General features: G+C 40.9%; 1 protein-coding gene across 1 annotated transcript; it reads left to right on the top strand.

Moving 5' to 3' along the window:
- The first annotated feature begins 4,405 nt into the window (after positions 1–4,405).
- tbx21 (T-box transcription factor 21) lies at positions 4,406–22,145 on the top strand. Its single transcript, XM_026178071.2, has 6 exons — positions 4,406–5,251; positions 16,579–16,733; positions 19,343–19,464; positions 19,807–19,965; positions 20,595–20,656; positions 20,976–22,145. Exons 1-6 carry the CDS (start codon positions 4,704–4,706, stop codon positions 21,793–21,795), a joined length of 1,866 nt encoding a protein of 621 aa, XP_026033856.1. The 5' UTR covers positions 4,406–4,703; the 3' UTR covers positions 21,796–22,145.
- The last annotated feature ends 323 nt before the right edge of the window (positions 22,146–22,468 follow it).

The raw sequence follows: 22,468 nt of genomic DNA, 5'->3' as shown, positions 1-22,468 counted from the left end.
GACACTTCACCCGTTGCCTACTGGTGGTGGTCAGAGGGCCCGGTGGCGCCAGTGTCCGGCAGCCTCGCCTCTGTCAGTGCGCCCCAGGGTGGCTGTGGCTACAATGTAGCTTGTGTGAATGTGGATGACTGGATATGTAAAGTGCTTTGGGGTCCTTAGGGACTAGAAAAGCGCTATATAAATACAGGCCATTTACCATATGGTTAAAGTAGATGACGTCTTGCGGCTCTCTGAGTAATTACCTCGTTGAATTACCTGTAAAACCTTTTCATATGTCATATGTGAAATATCGATCTAGCTACTCACTGGTTAGTGAAGTCTTATCAAAAAGACTTGAGCTGAGGAGTATTTCCATTACCATCTTGTTATTTTAAAGACAGATGTGCTGAGTAAGGAGTGCAGCAAAGCAACAACAGCTTACAGCATACACTACTTTACTGTCTCTTTTAGTCTCAATTGAATCACAACATACAAATCGAACATTATGCTGTATTAAATAAGATTAAGGCCATGACACCATTAGCATAATATTTAATGTGATATTTAATGAAGACAGCAGGAGGATCATTTTCCCATAGATTCCTATGAGATTGCATTCTTTTTGCAAACAGTGTAGTCATCCACTGCTGGTCATTAGGAAGAATGCAAGTTTAAGGCACTCCAGGCTGGTCTTTACGCCTTAAAGTTACTTCTGTCTTTCTCAAAGTGTGATTTAGGCCCGACTGTAAAGCAAAGTAATAACAGAAAACCACGAGTAGAAAGTGAACACTGCTTCCACATGGGGCACAAATTTAAAACAAATTTTTGAATTAAAGCCATGTTAAATTTGCTGCATATTCTTGATAGCTGGCCTTGATATTGCCTGTTTTGGGCTTAAAATTGACAATTTGTAAATTTAGGAACCACTGGGAATGGAATAATTCTTTCCTTTAGGTTTGGTATGAACACCTGTTGGTTATTCTGCTCTTACAGAATGGCAAACTCTATGTAGGAAAGCGATGGGGGTGGATGGATGCGTCAACAAAATATTGAACTTTGTCTTGGAAGATCACTGTTCTGCTTTCTTATTTCTAATCTTAATGAAGTGGTTCTGAAGGTTCTCTGACTGTAAGCCTGCAACGGCCGCATGGAGGAGCAGAAGTAACCCAACACTGATATGTCATCATCTTTTAAGTGGCTACGGAAAACATGTCGTTATCATTCTGGAGCTTCATGATTCATTTTCGGCTTGATTTATCAGATATGCGCTGTCATTTTTGGTTTCTCTTGGGGCAATAACACATTTGTTTACATGATGATTGCACTACTGTTCTCACTAACCATGTTTTTCTGATGTTCAGCGAAGAGCATTTATGGTATAGAGAGTTTTCTACAACTTTTTCACCAAAACAACTACGTGCTGTGGTTGAAAACAGCACAATGAGCGGTGAACCTGACTAGCAAAGCTTAACAAGGACCTGAAACTCATTATGGAGTGCCATAATGGAGCTGAAAAGTCTGTGTAGGCTCATTTACAAGCAACACCTTTCGCAGTGTCATATTGTTTTTCACATTGTCATTCATTAAGTTTTTGTCTGCCTTAATCTAACCAAACCATGCACGGTTAAACAACACTGTAAATTGGAGAAAAATACCTATATTTACATATCAGTGCCCCCAAGTGTGACATTTTATTTTGTTTCTTTAAAGCCGTTCTTGGCAACATAATCCAGGGTTTGATTAGGTTTAGAAAAACCTAATTGGTAGAAAAATTCAAACAGAAATGTCTTGGACATTTACAAGATTTTAAAAAGATTGTAAATCATCTGAAAATGTGGATAATACTGGGGCCTTTAACGTGAGCCACTGTGTCATTAATTACAGGCCAAATCAAACATCTCACTTTCATATTTCAGTTATATTTCAAAGCACAGCGAATTATTTCATGCTGTAATTCTAGCTATCTCATAATCATCACCTTCCTTTAATGAAGACATCTGATGATGTGCCCGTCTATCACCTCTAAATTTGTCAACCCACAGAAGCCGTGGACAAGTTAACCACACTTGCTTTTACTGCATTCTTTTGAAGTCATCAAGATTTTACTTCAGTTTCCAGTTACCGCATAGCTCTGAGTACGAGCGCGGTTATAATTCACTATTTATAACTCCTTCTCACCCACTTTTATCCACTGGCTTACGTTCAGGTATCGGTGGAAAGTTTAGAATCCGGCAGAATAGGCTGATATTGTACGGGCTCCACCAGGATTACAAACACTTTATCCTGCTCGCAATATATTCCAAGTTATGCTCCTGTGCACATGAGCACATGAGGGCCACCTGACCTGCTCTTAACAGAAAATGAAAGCTGATTTGTGCCACAGAAGGTGATGGCCTGAGGCTCTAACCGGAAGCAAGAAGAGGATAGAAGAGGAAGTGGTGACTCCAGGGGTGAGCGAGATGGGTGGAGGTGGAGGTGTGTGTGTGTGTGTGTGTGTGGGGAGGGGTGCCGCTCACACTGTGGCCCTCTCACCACCCGTGTCAACACTGATGACTTCAGCGTGCGCCCTTGTGAGCTCACCTTGCTAGGAGAGACGCAGGAAGTGGGATTAGAGTAGTGACAGCGTCGATGGGGATAACTGTGTCATACCTGCACTGGAGGGGGGTTTCATCTATTAATGTGTGTGCATGTGTATGGTCACACACATGCAGCTGTTAATACCCCAGGGTTATCTCTTTCATCTGTGTTTATAAAGCAGATCCCCCGTGCAGGCCGGGCTCGCTGACCAGTGACACACAAACACTAAGAGGTCTTATTTAATAGAAGAGCCTGCTGCTGTGTGACAGCCAGCTTCCTGTTTCATCCAGCTTTGGAAGCAAATGATGTGTGATTGGTTACAAACGGTGACGCTTTGACAGTTTCAGGAAACATATGTGAAAGTTAATTTTGCATATTGGGACTGAAACTGTACCTGATGCTGTCTGAGGTGTTCTGCCGCCACAGGGCGCACATGTTAAAAAACCAAGTCATAACAACATTATATAATACCCATACTGAGTACTGAAAATGTAGTGTCAGTCCAGCAGTAAGACCCATTTAAACATGCCATTATCAGGGCCTTAAACAAGACTCTGCTTGGAGGGGGAATGGTTCGAGTTAAAGGTAAATTTTTATCATTTTTAGCCTCAGTAAGAGTCTCTCTTTGTTGTCACTTGACTTAAACGCATAGATTTTTATTTATATTCTGAATATAGACACAGGTTTGTTTTTTTAAGTGTATTATTTTTAAGATTATTGCTCAAATAATGGGTACAATGTATTTTTATGTACTGGAAATCATTTTTTAAGATTACAAATATATTTAACATAAAAAATAACCCAAAATATTATTTTAAAAAATATAAAAATATAATCAATTTCCTATAAAATATGATACATTTCACTGGGCTTTATTTTTAAATAATTTCTATAACACAGTGAGCTCTCTGAAGCTGCTAAAACAGTCAGTCTCGTTGTTGATTTTTTTTCTTACTGTAAAAAATAATAAAATAAAAAATAAACTTGTACATTTTGACGTGTTTCGTGATTGAGACTGAAAATGAAAATAAAATCGTGTTGCTGATTCAAAATGTGAACTAGTTTATGGTGACAAAAAAACCTGAAACCCTGTGACACAGAGTGAGTAATACTTTAATAGACTTGTTTTTGTAAATATATGTTTCAGCTAAATTACAATAAATCACACACGTTAACGGATAAACTTTAACGTTTGAAAGAAGCACGGTGTGTCGAGCTGGTAGGAGATAAAAGTACATTTTAAGTAGTTTTATTCAGTCTTATTAAAAAGTAGAAATACATAAAATTAATAAACTCGTCTTATATGAACCGACTGCACCATTGTTTATTTTATCGCTAAATTAAATGCGAATTTAACGTGTGGGACTTAACATCTGCGAATGATTGTTGCTTTGTCAAAATTATCAGTGTTATTACTCTAATTATTAAAAACCTCTGCAGGCCTTTAATTGAATTCCACCTCTGACTAACTTCATTAAATTATTATTACCTATTTTCTCTTAAACAAAATCATGACAGCAGGTTTTAATGTGCGCAAATGAACCAAAAGGCGCAAAATAGCATCAGAGACAATTAAAATTATAACATAAATTTTTTATTTGCTGTCACTTCTAAAACATTTCTGCTGTGTCCATATTTTAATTTTAAAGCAGAAGACTACACTCTACTCCTCTTTTTCCCCAAAGGTCTCTGCGTGCGTGTCTGTGTGTGTGGGTGTAATCTCGTGTCTCTACTGAGGGGATGTTCTCTTTCATATCTGGAGCCTATCGCGCCCTCCCCTGCCTCTGACACACCTCCAAAATATGACCACCTACAAAATGTATATATCATAGGTTAGAAAAGCGAGCATGTGTTTGAGTTACTGCTAGCGACTCCACACGTCAAAAAAGACAAACACCAACTCTGGCAATAATAAAAGTTTATCGATGAACAGACTAATGAGGCGTGAGGGATGTTTTTATATCTGAACCTCTGAGCGGCGGAGACACCGAGTTAAAAATTCATGTCGGTGCGTTTTGAGTCGTAGTTGAGGGCAAGTGACTTTGTTGTTTTTTGGTCTTGGTTTTTATGATTATCATCGTACATGTTTTTACTCAAACGGAGCGCAAACTTATGACATTTGACACAGCCTGGGAGCGGGGCTGCAAATGGGCGGCATAGGTGGCAACCTCTACCTCAGCATGTTGAATGGGACTGAAACGCAAACTTTCGGAAAGAACGCCGACATCAGCAGTCACTTCCACCGCGGCGGCAAGGATCTAGCCGAGTTCAAAATGGGGATTCAGGACGCGAGGTTTTACTACTCGGACTCTGTTCAGAGCGGGCAGGACGCGCTGCCGCTGCCCTACCACTCGGACCAGGCGGTAGGAGGATACGGAGCGCAACCCGGCAGGTTTTACGCACAGACCCTCAGCAGCTGCCCGTACGGCAGCGTGCGCTCTCCGCCGAGAAGCGGAGCCGGGCAGGCTTACATCCCGACGGCAGGAGACGGGTTTCCCACGGGCGGTAAAGACGTGTACTCCCCTTCTCCGGAGAATTACCCAGCGAGCTTTCAGCACGGGTTCCAGCGGCAGCCTCTCTACCCTTTACCTGGGCTACAGGTGTGCGGGAAGACTCAGGCTCTGCTCAATAACTACCCGCTGTGGGCCAAGTTCCACAAGTTCCAAACCGAGATGATAATCACCAAGCAGGGGAGGTGAGTCTCACAGAAAAACAGAAAAACTACACATTGTTTCCTCCGCTGTCGATTAGCACATTTAATGGAGCAAAGAGGGGGTCATAGAAAGCGTGAATTTCACACCGCTGCCCTTTGGTTTTTACACTTTCTAATTTACTCACTCACCTGTCTTATCTTTACCATGAGCAGCCTCCGCTACGCCACAAGAGCGCACTTCAATTCACGTCTAAAACCAGTTTTATTTTTCTGTTTCCGAGAGTTGAATGGCGGTCGTCTTCCAGCTCTGCAGACTGTGCAGGCATCACCAACACGTCTCTGCTCAGGTGACGTGGTTGTTGGGAGTTTTTCTGGGATAATGATCGAAAGGTGCAAAGTTTTGCGCAAAATTTGCCTCATCCGAGCTGTTGCCTACTTAAAGGATGTGAAAGTACGACAGTTTCTAAAGAATTGAGTTTTAAATTTGAAATTTATTAGGGTACGCACAGAAGGCCACTATGTCATTTTACTGAGAGGCATCTCAAAGGTTTGTTACTATGCAAGGAATTACAACCGAATTAAAAAGTTGTTGAAGAGGCAAACAAACTGCAAAGTGGAGTCTCAGCTGCAGGCTGAGCTGTTCTTTGACCTATAAAGTCTCTTGGGTGCCTTCACTTTATATCAGCACCTCTTCAGCTGCCAAAAAGGAAATTTTACAGTTTTTCGAACCATCAGAGAAAGCGGTAATCTTTAAAAAAAAAAAAAAAAAAAAAAGTTACGTCATCTTTTTGACCATCCGTCATTGGCAATAATCGACGTTACAAAACTCAATTTGGGAGCTAATCAAATTCTTGTTCGTGCAGACAGCGAGGAAGAAATCTAAAACAAGAGTCAAAAACAACCCTCATAGCGATACTCTTAAGTGGGAAGCTTTAAAAAAAATGACGATATCGAAATTGTGATTAAAAAAACATGTGGGCTCGCGCAGGCAGCTGTCTGCAGCGCACACAGCTCATGGCCTGAGAGGGGAAGAGACGGCGCTGCCGGGCCTCTCTTGATAGGTCACCGAGCATTAAGATGCAGTCACGTCGATGAGGATTAATTCACTAATATGCGACACTTGTGTTTGACACAAGGTTTCAGGCCATAGGTTTCTCATGGCTCGGATCTGTGCACGGGAAACAATTGCGCTGTCACATAATATGACACTGATATTTCCAGTGGCTTCACTCGGTTTGTCGGCTGAAACTCAAAATTTTTGTATTAAAATGGCTTGAGTAAAAATTCACAAAGTTTACTCAAGCCATTTTAATCTATATATCTAAGGTTGTGTGTGTGGTGTTGTTGTTGTTGCATGTGGCGTTTTGTGGTTTTTTGAAACAGATGAATTTCAGTTTGGTAGGTGCAGCTTATGTTCTTGCAAAATATTCCCCTTTGACCTGCATGGCTTCTTTGCCTTCTGGTTTACTACTGAAAGTTATTCTGAGTGCAGTACACTTACGGTTTTGGGGGTAAGAAATACTCCTTTTAGATAGACTTTTGATATACTTTCTTGCCTTTTATCTGCTAAACCTGATCACAAATTGCACATTTAACTGTTCACATGGTTCACAAATGGATCGTTTTAGAAATTCCCTTCAATGCCTTGTAATTCATTTTATGGTGCGCACAGGTTTTGCAGAATTAGCCAATGATTTGGGGATTTTAGTGTTAAAAATGTAGTATTTTATTACGTTTTTATCCAAGTGTGTGTGCGTGTGTGTGTGTGTGTGCGTGTGTGTGTGTGTGCGAGTGTGTGTGTGTGTGTGTGTGTGTGTGTGCGTGCATCTTCTATTATTTGACGTAGCAATTCCTGGCAGTTTCCTCTGTAGACAAACTCACTGTGGTAAGTAGCATCATATATCAGGTCACGTAATTAAAATGCATGCAGTACACTTTTATTTTGCTCCAGCTAATTTCAGCTTCCCTCAGAGCAAAGAAAAAGTCAAAGACTACCCGCAATAATAATAGGGTCGGTGAGTGCAGAGGTGTTATCCTTCCACATGTGACAAAAAGCAAATTTTCTTGTTGTGCAAAAACCACAAACCTCATATTGTGAAAATGTGAAATCCTGGCGATGAAAATGTTCTGTCTTTTATCTTTACCCCTGTTTCTGACACTCACACTTTTTTGTAACATAAAAAAAGAAAAAATCCTACAAGATTTTGAAGAAGGTGAGCAGAGAAACACTAAAAAAGAAGAAAAAACTTTCAATATCAGAGGCAATATCCTTCTTAAAATTTTCATCTTGGTTTCAGGCTTCCACAATAATTTTGGTGTGATTTTAAGAGAGGAGTCCGGGGGTCTGCAATGTTAATCAAAACCTCGGTATCAGTAGGCGAAAGGGTGAAAGAAACTCTAGAGAAATGAAGTGAAGGGTCAAACATTACTGAAGCTTTAGATGGCCACACTGAGGAGGTGAGGCACCTTTGATGTTCAGGAAGTAAAAGACTAGGTTCTCTTTTTTTTTCTTCTTTCTTCAGCCTCCACTAGACGGTGGGTGTACAGCCTGACAGATCTCTCAGAAGCTCATGTAGCACACCTGGGCTTTGAAATCTAGACACATTTTCTCGGCCTGTAGCGAAGGGTGGGGGCGAATTCATCTGCACTTCTCATGAGCTAAATTCAGATTCACCTCACTAGCTGATACCATGGCACAGGCTGTCCTCGGCTAAGACGAAGTTTGTGTCAGCGCAACCGTGTTACCGCGATGATCCAAGGGGTCGAACAAATTGTGGTAGAAAATGGGAAAAAGGGGATATTTTGTGATTTAAAAGAAATCAAATGACTAAATTTGAAAAGAGAAAGTGAAGCTTTCTTCCTTATTCATTTGTTTGACCAGGGATCCTACACCTGTGGTACTCTTGGTGCAGATATGAGTCAAAAAGGCAAACTTTTCCCTGCAGCTGTTTCCAAGAAGTACATGCATTCGTGGGGACTTTTTTTGGGAAACTGCAGTAGAAAGCAGCTTCATTTTTTGTTAAAAGGGTTAGGCCGCGTTTGAATTTGTAGGAAATCACCTCGAAATGTGCCTCTAATTGAACGATCCTCTGGTAGTTTTCAAAGAGGAAATAATTCGCTTTAATTACAGCACATAACTTACAAAGAAAGTCTTGCTCGGCCATGCAGTGTGTGTTCTAGGAAGGAGAAAGTACTGACTAAGTTCTCAGCGTAAAAACACCTTTTAGGGAAATAATGTAAAACTAAAGTTCAGACTCGGAGGAATCATGCTCATCTGCCCTCTCTGCTCCACTGACTGCAAACTGTAAACTGTATCAGTCTGACATCCTGTAGTTTTTTGAGAGGAAACAATCCTTTGATTTATTTTGTTCCCAAGAATAGATGGTGCTGCTGTGTTTTGAGTAGAATGAGCGCTCAGAAACGGTAATCGCCGCGTATGATGAGTTTTAGGTTCCTGTATCTGTTCTTAATAAACCGTTCTGGTGCTTTTTTATTAACACACAATGAAAATGAAATGTGGTTTTTATTCTTCTAATATACTGCAGCCCATTGGTGAAAATGCTGTTTTTCTATGAATTCATCAAATGATTTAGGTAATAACCAGCTTTATTTCCAAAGTAGGCTTCTCATGTTGTGGAAATTATCACTTCACATCACCAAGGAAATAAGAGTGGGTGTCTTTAGAAGGGCAGCTTGCTCTAGAAATTTAAAGAAGTTAATGCTGAAATTAACATATCAGAAAAACATATTTAAGAATTGCATCACGAGCTGCCTTTTTGGTGAATGTTTAGAAGTCGTATGTATTCGTTTTTGCTCGCATTCTCTCTCTCTCTCTCTGAAAGCAGAAGTGGGACTATTTCAAGGTTTTGACAGTATGACCTGTCACTTCCTGTTCAGCTGTTTATGTGTGCCTATGTAGCTTTTCGCAGAAACATCTAGTGCCAATATTTTAGACAGCTATACAAGTACTTCCTCATACCGTGTAATTAAGCTCCTCTTCAAAGTGAGTAATGTCCACCGCATTTGGAGCCTTAGGCTTATTACTGACACACTTGACATATTTTTTTTAACTTTATAGCTCTATATTTGGTTCCCAAAAAGTTTGATTAAAAAATACTGTTACTAATTGAACATGAAGATAGGCTGCTGACTGGTTGTGGGACTAATTAGATAAAGAAATATAAATTGTATCTACTTCCCTATTTGTTTTCTATTGCTGGCAAGTTCATTGTTAACAATGATTTGATTCCACTGTTATAAATGGACTGTATACTGATAAATACTAATATATACATTGATCAGCCACAACATTATAACTGCTGATAGGTGAAGTCAGTATCACTATTCATCGCGATGCTACTTTGCTACTTGGCATAATGACACATACCGCACACCTAAACGTTATCGCAGATGCTCCCTGATGGCTGCAGCCTCCCTCTGCAGGATAATCCAAAAACTCCTCAGGAATGGCACGAGGAAGACAACACCGAACCCGGAGCATCGACTGATCTCCAAACATGTGTTTTTAATTATACATTCTGGATCTGAGAAGTTAAGCTAATGTCAAAACACGGTAAACTTGCATTTCTTGTAATGGCCAACAGGGGGCTACTCAGTTCGTTCATACCGAGGTCTTTTAAAAAATGACTTTACTACTCATTTGATGATAAAGCTGGATGTGCTAGGGCGTGTCTACATTTATCTTCTCTGTACAGTGTGTGGTTATAATGTTGTGGCTGATAGGATCTTTACCAGACTGTTTGATTGTCCAAAAGCTACTGAAAGAAACATTAGCGAGGCCCAAGCATAAACAAGCACACACCAGTACACCAACCCCAACAAATGGGAATTAATGTGCTCCTGAAATTTGTTCCTAATTCCTCACTGTAGAAACTAATGGCCTTGTGTCGTGTTTGATAGACAAGAAGCTGGATGTGTTGGAAAGCAGACTAAACTACAACTGCTTTTAGTCTGTCCGAAGGCTTTGTTTATGATAAAAATCCAGATTAACAGCAGCATTATCCTTTATGAGGTCTGAAGCATGAAGTCCACAGTATCAGGTGACTACCCCTGACTACTACCCCCCAAAATGGACATTTCAGCACTTATAGTGGCTGAATTCCTCTGCCATAAGTCAATACACAAACAAGGGTGTCCATGTGCTAAAGAGTCCTTGTGTCCGGCAGCAGCTGTAGACTGGCATGTTTTCGTCACAGATGATCAAGCGTACGCGCGGTGACAAAAACTGGACCTGAACTCCTGTCCAGATGAATCAGCGGGTGCGCTCATGTGGAAAAGTCTTCTCCCTGGTGAATACCCAGTTCCTCTTCTCCGCTCAAGCTTCTGCCTCGCATCCCCAGGACAAAACCCCCACCCTTCCCCACCCCACCTCTCCTCTCCTCTCCCTCCTTCCCTCTCTTCACTCCACCCTCTGCTCTTTCCTTTTCCCTTTCTCCAACCTCCATCTCCCCCCCACAGTTTCCCCTCCTGTGCCCTCCCATTCCTCGCTCTCCAACATCCACACAGTTTATTTTGATTTTTTTTTTCTTTTAAATGTCACTGTCTCTATATTAGTGACTGGTTCACCACACTCATCTTCTTCTATGGTATTTTGCCTTAAAAACGACTACAGTTATGACTCTTCATGTTCGTACACGGCGTGCTCAGAAATAGACATTTGCCGTTACTGTTTCTATAATTCAGTGGCACGCTGGCAGGTTTATTAGTTAGCCTGTCTGGTAGCTGGGTAACTGAAATTGTGATTTCCTATTGTGTTAAAGCGACTTCATGTGTCTGTGTATCATCATTTTCCAAACTGCAACAGACAGAGGTGCTTTCCTTGTGACTGTATCTGCCATGTAAAAGTAAAATCATGTTTGTGTGACACTCTAGACATGACAGCTACCATGCCCTTAATTACCACAACGCCACCACACTGAAAATAACTGCACACTATCATGTATGTATGTAGTGCTTTTCAGCGTCTCTGAGTGAACTTTGAACACAAAGAGCCTCCCACACATGCAAATACCCCTCTGTGTTGTGTTTTCTTTGGTTTCTCCCCTTCTCAAGTTCTGATTTCCTATAAAAGGCTCTACTATAAGTAAACTGATAATATGAATGGGGTAAAAAAAAAATTATAACAATTCTACTTCTTTCTAGATTACTCTCACTCAGTGTAGGTGGATCAATCCATTCATGAGCTCAACAGCCAAGTTTCTGTTTTCGCTTGTATTAAATACTGCTGCGGAAGAAGAGCCCTTTCACCTGTTCTTTGCGAGCCACTAAAGAGCTGCTGCCACGATTGTGTTTCACCGAGAACTATGATTGATTGTTAAACTGGACTCGCCTTGTAGCCAGAAAACCCCAACTGGGACGGTTCAGCGTAGGGTTTTGTCTTACTAGTGAGCAAGGAGGGCGTGTGTATGTGCTGCCGTCTTAAAGAGCCAACAGTCAAAGAGACAAACTGGAAAACATTTGATCATCTGAACTTTTTCTTTACATGAATTAAGGAAAAGTCCAGCTTTTGCCGTTCTTTTTATAATCAATAGAGATGTGTTTTTGAAAACTGGACACAAAGCTTGCATTTATATATCCAAATTTAAAGTAAAGTACCTTTAGTCTACAAATCAATGCAAATGCGAATTACCACGATTTTTGTAGTAATTTTAACCCTTCAGCATTGTTATTAAACAATATGGGTACATATGTGAGCAGTACATCAGGTCACATCAGGAATTTATTCAAGACTTCTTTTGCACTACCCGAAAATAACTTTTGCATTTCCTCTGATTCATAAAGAAATGCTGAGCTGTATTATGATACACACACTGCCGTTGGCTGTGGCCACAGCCAGTCTGCATACCCTCAGCTGTGGCTGCTCAGTTGCAAGTCTGTAGCCTTACAGTCAGAAAGATAACCAGAGGAGCTGGTGTACCAGTTTGCTCATTGACCACTGCCAAAGCTGATTTGGAGCTGCAGCTGTGCTCACAGCCAGTGGCTGTATGTTGCAGCTCAGCCTTTTGAGAGGTCTAATGAGCAATAAATGCATAATGTGAAACATCACAGCATCTGTGCTTTCTCTCTGCAGAGCATTCCCATAAGCCAGTGAACCTAAACCGGGAGCTCGAGTAGCCCAGGGGGTGCTTCTGCAATTGCCAGGGGGGTAATTGGAAATCTGAACCACACTAATCTGAAAAGAAACAGTAGAAATTACAGTTTAATTAAAGTAATTTAATTCATTGTAACAAGAAATTTAACAAATAGTTGATACCGCTAGATAAGAATATGGCTAACAGCTACAAATGTTCAGTAACGGTATGGAAAACAGATTAAAAATGATAAACACTTAAAATAAAGCTTGATAAAGTTATTAATAAAAGTCTGCAGAAAGAAAGTCACTTTTTTTTTTACCACAAATAATATGGATCTTTTTGGTCTCACACACTTGCTCTTATTTTAAACATAATATATGCACCGTGTAAATACTGGTAGATAGAACTGTCTATTTTTTATTAATAGATTGGGCTATTTCCTAACAGCAGTGAACTACTGGTTAGAACAGTAAGTCAGTAGTTGGGATAAATGGATGTCATACTGTGGTTCACTAAGCATAATTGTAACAATCATTAAGAGTGAATCGATTATTCAAAACTGGCTGAATAATTTTTTAAAAGTTTTGAATAATCGATTTATTCTTAACGATTATGCTCAGCTGTCAGTTATGCTTAGTGAACCACAGTATCACAGCTTTTAGTTATTTACAGTTATTTCTAGCACTGTTGCTCATTTTGTATATTATACAGTTTAAACACAAAGTAAAGTGCCCCATCGTAATACCATGTGACAAATGTAAAAGTAACTTTATGCATCTCTTAATTTCCCGTACAAACGATGTACGCAGATTCAGGCTACACACATGAAATCCTCATCAGCACGGACGGGCCCTCGGGCCGTCGCTAACAGTAGCCTCTTACTCATTGTCTCGTTACACACCTGTCTTGTTTTTGCACCCCTAAATCACCCAGCTGATTTTAGATGAGGTCAGTTTCGATCGAGAAGAGATAACAGGTTTTGTAGTTTACCAAAACGATGCTGCCAACATGTAGTATCATGTTCTCGGCACAAACTTTAACTGACTGAATTATATTTAGGCTATATGTCTAACTTTCATTTCTAACGTGTGTGTGTGTGCGCGCGCAGTTTGCGCAGTGTGCGGTGATCAAATAGACATGAGACCTTATCTATCTTTTCCACCCACATCAAAATGTTTTAGACAAGAAAGTAAAGGGTGTTTCTCGAAGAGCTATTTTTTCTGTTTTTGTGCGCACTTTGCCCTCTTAAAGTGACTACGACATGCTTTTCATAGAACTCATTATAACCATCTATACTTTTACACACTTTCAGCTCTTTTTTAGCCAAATCTATTATTTGAAGAAAAATAGACAAAGGCATGTTTTTATTCTATTTACATTTGTAGGTTTAAAACCACTTGTGCACTTTTAATACCGAACAAATCTAAGTGGCAGGGGTGGGCAGCGGGAGCTGAATGTCAGTCATTACAAATGCTCCATAGCCTGAGGAGCTTTTAGCTGGTGTCAAACACAATGCCTTTATTTACACCAGCTACACTCTGGTGACCTCATATGGACCCAGAGTTCATCGCAGGGGTATTTATAAGCATGCCATGGCAATAAAGAGACAGAAATGAATGAACATGAGATTTGGTGGCATTATCAGGAAAAGCTCAGGTCTTCCTTTAAATCACTGAGTTTCTGTAATGATAAAACAAATGAGATCATTTTTTGCATGCAGTGATCTTTAGGGGAAGGTGAGTTGTGAGGCAAATTTTTAGTCATTATATCTCCAGAAACGTCAATTTCAGTCTCTTGAAGGACTCTGTGGTTCAGTCTGAAATTTCTCAGTAATGATTTGGTTTTATAGAGAAGCTCAAGGTCACGAGTGGCCACATCCTACGGAGTTCTGCAATGTGTTAATGCCATCTTTCCTAAAATTTACATATCGCTAGACTGTCTTCCTCTAAGAAAGATTAGGTTTTTGCAAACTGTTATTCACATCTTTATTTTCATGTTAACCCAAACCACAAGCTTTTCCTAAACCTAACCAAATAAATCCGTAATAGTAATTAGTAAATCGAGATGAGATTCAAACTCCAGGCTTCTTTAAAGTTTTCATGCCACCTCTTCTGAGTTTGCATGCTAATATGACGTCAGTCAGTCATTTGCTAGATGGCATTTTAGAAACACCTACATGAGTCATTTCAGATGCTTGCCGCGTACAGCTAATATCACCATTTAGTTTGAGCATTTCTTCAGTCTCATAATATTAAAGGGCATTCTCAGTTAAATCTCAAGGAAATACTTTTTCTGCTTGAGAACATTTGCTCACAAAAACATTGCAAGCAGCACATCTTTGCTATCTATAGTCTACCTTTAGCACCTCATCAAGTAAACTATTATTACAAGCCACAAAGCAGAGGACAGGCCTCTAACGTGGCTGTGAAAGGGGTCTTTTCCTAAAGCTCACGAAGCCGTGTTGATGTCTAACTTAACCAGGAAATAATATGAAACTAGGTGGGGGGAAAAATCAGTTTAATAAAAGCCTTGTCGATTAAATCTCCATCAAACTTTTTCTCACCTATCAGTCATTTGGGAAAATGAATATTAAAGGACATGATTGTCCAACTAATTTCCCTTAAGTGGATTTCCCCCAGAGAATGACTAACATTTGTGTGTTACATGTTGCGCTATAATGTAAAGTGTGAACTACAACTCAGTAGGGTTAGTAATTCTGAATCACTACAGTAAGTGTTTCGCGTCGACATGCACTCCGGATATTTGGCGCACACGTGAATGTCAGCAGGGTTTATCTGCCGTTGTGTGTTCAGAGTCCATTTCTTATATGTTTGTGTGTGTCTCTTTAATTTTAATTTAACCCAGCTTCTCCCTCTCCGTTCCCGGGTCGTCCAGCCAGGGGACAACCTGACCTCCCAGTTACCTCGTCTCACTGAAGTGATCAAAACGAGTTGAACATGCAAAGCTCCAGCAATCAAGAGCATCTTCTGGGGCATCTTTTATTAAAAGCAGCATTAAATATTGAGCTCAAGTGTCAGCTGTCCTCTCCACCTCTCATGACTCCTTTAGCTGCTTAGGAAACCGAGGATTACAGTTTGAAAGGCCAAACATGAATCATCTCAACAGCTTACGTACATGCACTGTTGAGAAAATTTACAATAGTTCAGTTTTCAACAACAGATTATTTTAATGGAATCCATAATTTTTAGAGGCTGTGTGATTCAAAAGAGAGAAATGTCAGTTGTTTCTGACAGCTGAACTTATTTTGTACTGTTTGTACCGTGGGTCAGGGGGTTGGGAATCGCATCTGTAACCGGAAGGTCGCCGGTTCGATCCCAGGGCTCTCTGTCCTGGTCGTTGTGTCCCTGGGCAAGACACTTTACCCTACTTGCCTACTGGTCTTGGCCAGAGGGGCCGATGGCGCGATATGGCAGCCTCGCTTCTGTCAGTCTGCCCCAGGGCAGCTGTGGCTACAACTGTAGCTGCCTCCACCAGTGTATGAATGTGAGAGTGAATGAATAGTGGCATTGTAAAGCGCTTTGGGTGCCTTGAAAAGCGCTATATAAATGCAATCCATTATTATTCTGTTACATAAAGTTTCATGCAATGATGTCAGTGTATATGCATGTAATCAACAGACATCAGGGTCTACTTTCCACTCTCCACCTGCTGTTCAAATCTCCGGTTTGTGAGAAGAAAGCTGACTTAAAGCAAGAGGAGCCAAAGTGGCTTGTTTTAGACAGAGGATGAACTAATGGTCTACACCAATAAAGCTGATTTTGAATAGTGATCCAAGTTACTGGAGTCTAAGTTTTAATATTTGGAAATATAACATAAACCTTTTATACGGAATAAAAACTCATCTCCTGTTTTTTCAACACACTAACCATGTGCAGGGCTAATATGGATAAAGTGTAATATGGGTTTCAGTCGCTACTCACATGCACATTATTTTAAAAACTCAGGGGCAGCAGCCTCACATGGCTGTTTTCTGTTAACTTTGAAGACAGATATGTTTGCTGGATAGACATTTTCAATTATAGATAGATGTGTTTAACATTGAGATCTGTCAGCACTTTGATGCATTTTGTAACTGTCATCAGAATAATCGTGATAACAAAAAAAGTCATAACCTCTCGAGATTTTATCTGCTTCTCTGTGCACCTTGGACGTGGGCGTAGTTGATCCATAAACCTCTACAATATGTGAACAAAGGTATAAACAACGTTTTTGGGTTGTTTTTTTAACAAATAAATTTCTCTTATGTCTCTCCAGGAGGATGTTCCCCTTTCTGAGCTTCAATATCAGTGTTCTGGATCCTACTGCCCACTATAACGTCTATGTGGACGTCGTTCTAGCTGATCAGCACCACTGGAGATACCAGGGCGGCAAGTGGGTCCAGTGTGGGAAGGCAGAAGGGAACATGCCAGGTACACTGAAACTATAGCACAGAATGTAAAACCCTGGGGCTGCCTTTATGACTGTTAGAAACCAAGATTTGGTACGCTGATCAAACAACTACATTTACATTCACAAATACTAAAAAAAGAAGAAAAAAAGAGTGCTGCAGCGTCTATTGAAAAAGACTTTGAACACACTGATAAAAACGATAAGCGACTAAGATTATAACTTTTATATATAGCAGATGTAAAAATGCAAAAGGATATAAAAGGGATGACGTACACCACCAAAGTAATTGTACTTTACTTGACCGATTTCACTTAAAATGCTTTATATTAACTCCACTATAGTTAAAACCTTAAAATAAACTGTTGCATTATATCAAAGGAACGTAGTTGGATTAGCATTTGCACTGATACATACATAAATGCATGTAATATAATGAAACCGGCTATTCTGGACGACAAATATTGCAATTTTGGATTCACGAGTTTTACTAGTACTCCTAATACGTAAGAACAGCTCTTCCACCTGTGAAAAAAAAATGTCTACTACTCATTGAAAATAGCTATTTTCTTCTCATCGTGCATTTACCACCAGTAGCCGGTAAACAGTTCAAACCCACAATCTTCCTGGGGCTTCCTACACTAGATTCTAATGCGAAGTTTATGATTTAAACCCGCCATCGAAAATAAACTTGGGTCAGTCAAGCAGGAGACTTCACTCAGTGTGCTGCCTGGAAGAGCCTGAGGAAGTGGTTTATTTAGCAGTATTGTAGCAAACCTAGATGCATACAGTAGGGAAACCAAAACGTGCATTAAGATGCACACTTGGTCTGAGAGGTTTTCAGTCAGCAGCTTCACAACATGTTTTGCAATTTTTTCAAAGATTGCCTGATGTTCCTTGGTTTAAGGAGCTATAATAACTGACTTAAACAGGAATGCATTTTTGTTGAGCCGAGACGAATCCTAAAAACCAATTTACTTACCAGAAAAATACACTCAAACATTTTTAAGACGCGGAAAATTTGTACTTTGGAAATTTGGAGTATTTTTTTTAGTCAGCCTCCATCTACAAAGTACGACAATAAAATCTTTAGGAATATTATGCCATCTTTAACCCCTCTTTAAACCCACTAAAAACATGTCCAGTAATTTGATCACTTTGAATATGACTAACAATTGCACTCACAGTTTCTCCAGCACCTATCAAAGCTCTCCGGGTCCCGCTTTGATCTTCCGTGGCATCCAAGAGTGTCTGAATTACTCACCAGATGTACCTCCAATCGTGCTTCTCCCCAAGTATCTCGTTATACATCAGAGTTCATTTCAGCCACTTCTCTCGTCTTTTCTTGTAAAGACGTGTTCAACATCAAGCATAGAAGTAATTATTTAACACGTTACATTTACATTTCTACGCCCTGTTCTCTCCACAACCTTTCATTCAGTATTTCCTCCTGTTCACACTTCAGAAAAAAAAAGAAAAAACTAAGCATAACAATAGCAAGTTAACCGAGATTTCATTTTATGTGTGATTGATGATAGACAAACCACAAATATATAAATGAGAGAAACTGCAAGGTGCTGTCACACATATGCCAGGTGTTGTGGAAAGGTGACTGCTGATGTGCTACAGTTGTGGAATTTGTGGTGAAACAACTTCACTCAATTAGATTTAATATTACCCTTATGTGGTGTGCAAAAATAAGGTTAGCAGGTCGTTGTGGTAATGTTGTGAGAAATCTTGGCTGCTCTAGGAATATATTAAAATATTAAAGGAAGGAAAACAGAGCCATCCCAGTTTGCAGGGGAAATACCTGATGGAAAAGTGGCGTTTTAAGACGTTTTTCATCTTCCCTTGTATTCAACTGAAGTGGCCTACAGACAGTAACTTATTATTAATATCCATTAACTTTTGTGCCATAAATATTTTATAGTGCTTGCTGATGATTTGCAGAAAATATAATTTTTAATCGCATCAAATTCAACTTGAATTCATGTAAATCTCTATAAAATTGACTTTAGATCAGAGAAGATTTTAAGTCCTTAAGCCAAAGTTGTTTTTTGTAAATTTACACCTGAGGGGCTCCAGCAAAATGTTGTTTCCCTCTGCCTAATCAGCAAAACAGAAAGTGAATAGCAGCATTTTAAAAATGACTCAGAAAACACTGATATTACTGAAACTGTCCTAAAAAGTCTCATTTCAAAATTTACCAAATTCGACGCTACAGAAATGAAGCGTGTCATGATGCACCTGTTTTAGTCATAGTGTTAGTGGCAGGTTACATTTTGAAACTGCTTGGTCTCAGCGCATTGACCGTCTGGGTTAACAGGTGGAGGATTCATGGAAAAGCTGCTGAGTTATGGGAAGAAATCTAATCACAGTTAGTCTGTTCATTACTGAGAGCTTTAAAAAAACAAAAAAAAAAAACCAGCTGAATAAAACACAGCTGTAAAGGAAATGGTGCAGAAGAGAAAAAGTGAGAATCAAAGCAAAACTCGCTGCAGCACGATATTCCTGTTCTCTTGTTTTTGTGATAGCTTGAAGCCAAAACTGTGAAAATAAATAAATAAAACAAAGCGTGCAGCCCTTATTCATAACTACATGCGCTGCTCGCCATGTGCTTCGGTGATTGCAGGGAACAGGATGTACATGCACCCCGACTCTCCCAACACAGGAGCTCACTGGATGAGACAAGAGGTGTCGTTTAGCAAGCTCAAGCTCACCAACAACAAGGGAAGCACCAACAATGTGGCACAGGTACCGTGCTTTTGCCTCTAATTTGCTTTCTATCTACAAATCTGTCTGTGAATACGCTCGCGTGGTCAGTGAGTGGCTGAAACATATCGATGAATGCAATAACTGTCACCTTCTGCTTATATTTTACACTACTTTAATCATTTCCTTTCGTATTCTTGATATATGAAAACATTAACCACATTATGAGTGTCGCGATGGAAACCATCTGCAAACACTCAATTTCTGCCTGCTCATTTCCTGCCTTTATTTTTCTCGCTTATCGGTAAAATAAAGGTATCTTTGTTTCCTGCTCTTAATCTTTAGCAGCCAAATGACCATAATATTACATCTCCCTTTCTCCAGATGATAGTTCTCCAGTCCCTCCATAAATACCAGCCTCGTCTTCACATCGTGCAGGTAAAGGAGGATGGCACGGAGGACCCCTTCCTCTCTTCTAAAGCTCAGACGTTCATCTTCCCGGAGACTCAGTTCATCGCTGTTACTGCTTATCAAAATGCAGATGTAAGTCACCTCAGACACAAAGATGAAGATGAGATTTGTATGCTTTAAAAATATGTTTTAAGGTGTGAACCGCAGCCTGTGTTGCAGACCACTGACATGCTATTCTACCATGTTTGCATATTTATTGTATTGTATTTGGCAACAACCTTCCACAACTGGCCCACAAAAACACCTCTTATAACTTCGATTGCACAGCTTTAATGATGTTGAGAGATCAATGATTCATGTCAGCGACATGTTTTACTGATTTATGCATGCATGCATCAAAAATGCAGACACACCAACTTACATTTCTGCAACCTTCAAGAGTCGCTTCACCTCGGCTGACCTGAGCACCGTAGCTCACATCTCTCTTGTGTGCGGTGTATTTTTTACGGCTGTTCAAATAAACTGTGGAACAGTTACTCCATGCAAGATATACTCTCCCAATTTTACATTTGTGTTCCTCCCCTTTGTGGTTTTTAAGATGAAATCTTTCCAATAAGAGATAAAACTGCAGTGTAGCCTCATTAATTATTAGTCGGTTAGTTCTCTTTCTGCGCTCTTGTTTCTTCAATGTGGTTACTCACTCCTTCTCTTTTTTCCTTTGCCTACGTTCTCTCATTGCCCTCCTCTTATTCCCTACACAGATCACTCAGCTGAAAATAGACCATAACCCGTTCGCTAAAGGTTTCCGTGACAATTATGACACGTAAGTAATTTCAAAAATGTCTGTATTTACAAAAAGCAAATCCTCTTCTGTTCTCAGTGTGAACCCTGCGTTCTCTCAGCATTAATAATGAGACTGGGTCACTGCTGGCACTTGAATGTCCTGAGTGCTCGTGTCAGCCTTTTAATATTGGAAAAGATGCAATTACTTGCTGCTGCTGAGCATGCTGCAGTGAAAGGGTGTGAGGGGCTGTGAGATGTTTGATAGTTGTTTGAGGTTTGGGCAGGAAATAACACCTTCTTTTTTTCCTCTTCTTCTCACACTCGCTTCTCTTCCCCTCCTCCTCCTCCCTCCTGCCTAGGCTGTACGCTCCTCCCGACTCTGATCGCCTCACCCCCTCCCCTACAGAGGGCCAGCAGCTGCTGCCAGGGAGCTGCTACGCCCAAGGCTACCTCTCTGAACAGTACATGAGCCCCCTGCCCCAGAGCCGCTTCTATGGCCGCGAGCACATTGGTATGGGCCAGCAGCACAAAGACCCATCCGCAACCCCCGGTCCCCACAGCCGCTGGTACCTGTCACCTCAGCAAGGCGTGGCCCCAAATCGGCTTGACTTCACTTCCTCCTATGAGGGGGACTTCTCTGGAAATGGTTTCTACAAGCCCTTCCCCTTGCAGACATCTGCTCACCATGCTCTCAGCTACTATTCAGATCATCCTTTTGCGTCTACAAGCGTGTCTGTATCAGGAGCCGCCTCAGCAGGTTGGAGCGCCAGCCGGCCCACCCCACAGTACCTCGGTCACCCCACTAAATCCGGCCCCACTCTTGGGTGGTTTAGACCCATATCATCCTCCTCTTCCTCCTCCTCATCTTCGACATCCCCTGGGAACCCCAGGCTGCACCCTCCTCCACTCCTGGACTCTTTTCAGCCGCCCTTGCTGCAGGACAAGCCCAAAGACACTGTGGGCGTAGTGCAAGAGGAGCCTTGGCTCGAACCACCTTCTGTGAAATCAGCGGACTCAGGCGACTCTAGCCTGTTTGAGGGAGGTGTGGGTGAAAACAAGAAGAGGAGGGTGTCGCCATATACGTCCAGCACTGAAAACTCCCCACCCCCGCGCAGTGGAGAGGTCTGTGAAAAAGACAGCAACAGCGATGCAGACTATTATGGTTATTACACCCACTGAAGACCTCACACATTATCATGGTTGCCACAGTGTCTCCCAACACCTTCCCACACTGCCCTCATTGACACATTTACTGTCTGTCCAGGATAACGATGACGGGCTGGAACAGTCTCTGGTTTTGCTACAGACAAACTGCAGAACGTAGAGAAGGACAGTGACCAGCCCCTCAAAGTGTCAGACGACTACAGGAACTTTCAAAGTTAGTGTCAAGGTTGGTGTCGAACAGAGTGGAAGTGACTGGAACGCTGGCCTAAAGTGACATAAACACCAAACAGACATAAAGACCTGTGGCTTAGGCCTTTGAAACATCTGGAGATTTGTAAAAAAAACAACGAAACAAAAAAAAAAAAGATGTGCATATCTGCTTGCTGACAGACGCCTGCAGCAATTGTCTGTTCTTTCTGCATCAAACACTCTCACCATGTCTCCTTTGGTCTCATCTACGTCAGTTCTCACCATCAACCATTCACACATCTTTGCAATATGTTCATGTTCATTTCCCATGACGATTCTGAGCAGAAATTATGGCTTTTCACAGTGTCCTCTATCTAATTAGTGCAACACCACCTAGCGGCCACAGTGAAGCGCTGTAGGCCATGAAGTGACAGCAGGCTTGTGTTCTAGAAGGGGAACCTTCCTCATACATATTAGCCCGACATTTTCTGTGTGTTCC

The sequence above is a fragment of the Astatotilapia calliptera genome, chromosome 8, assembly GCF_964374335.1.
Source record: "Astatotilapia calliptera chromosome 8, fAstCal68.1, whole genome shotgun sequence".
In the NCBI taxonomy this organism is placed as follows: domain Eukaryota; kingdom Metazoa; phylum Chordata; class Actinopteri; order Cichliformes; family Cichlidae; genus Astatotilapia; species Astatotilapia calliptera.
Note: the sequence above shows the minus strand (reverse complement) of the source record. Positions and strands in the feature narration are given on the sequence as shown.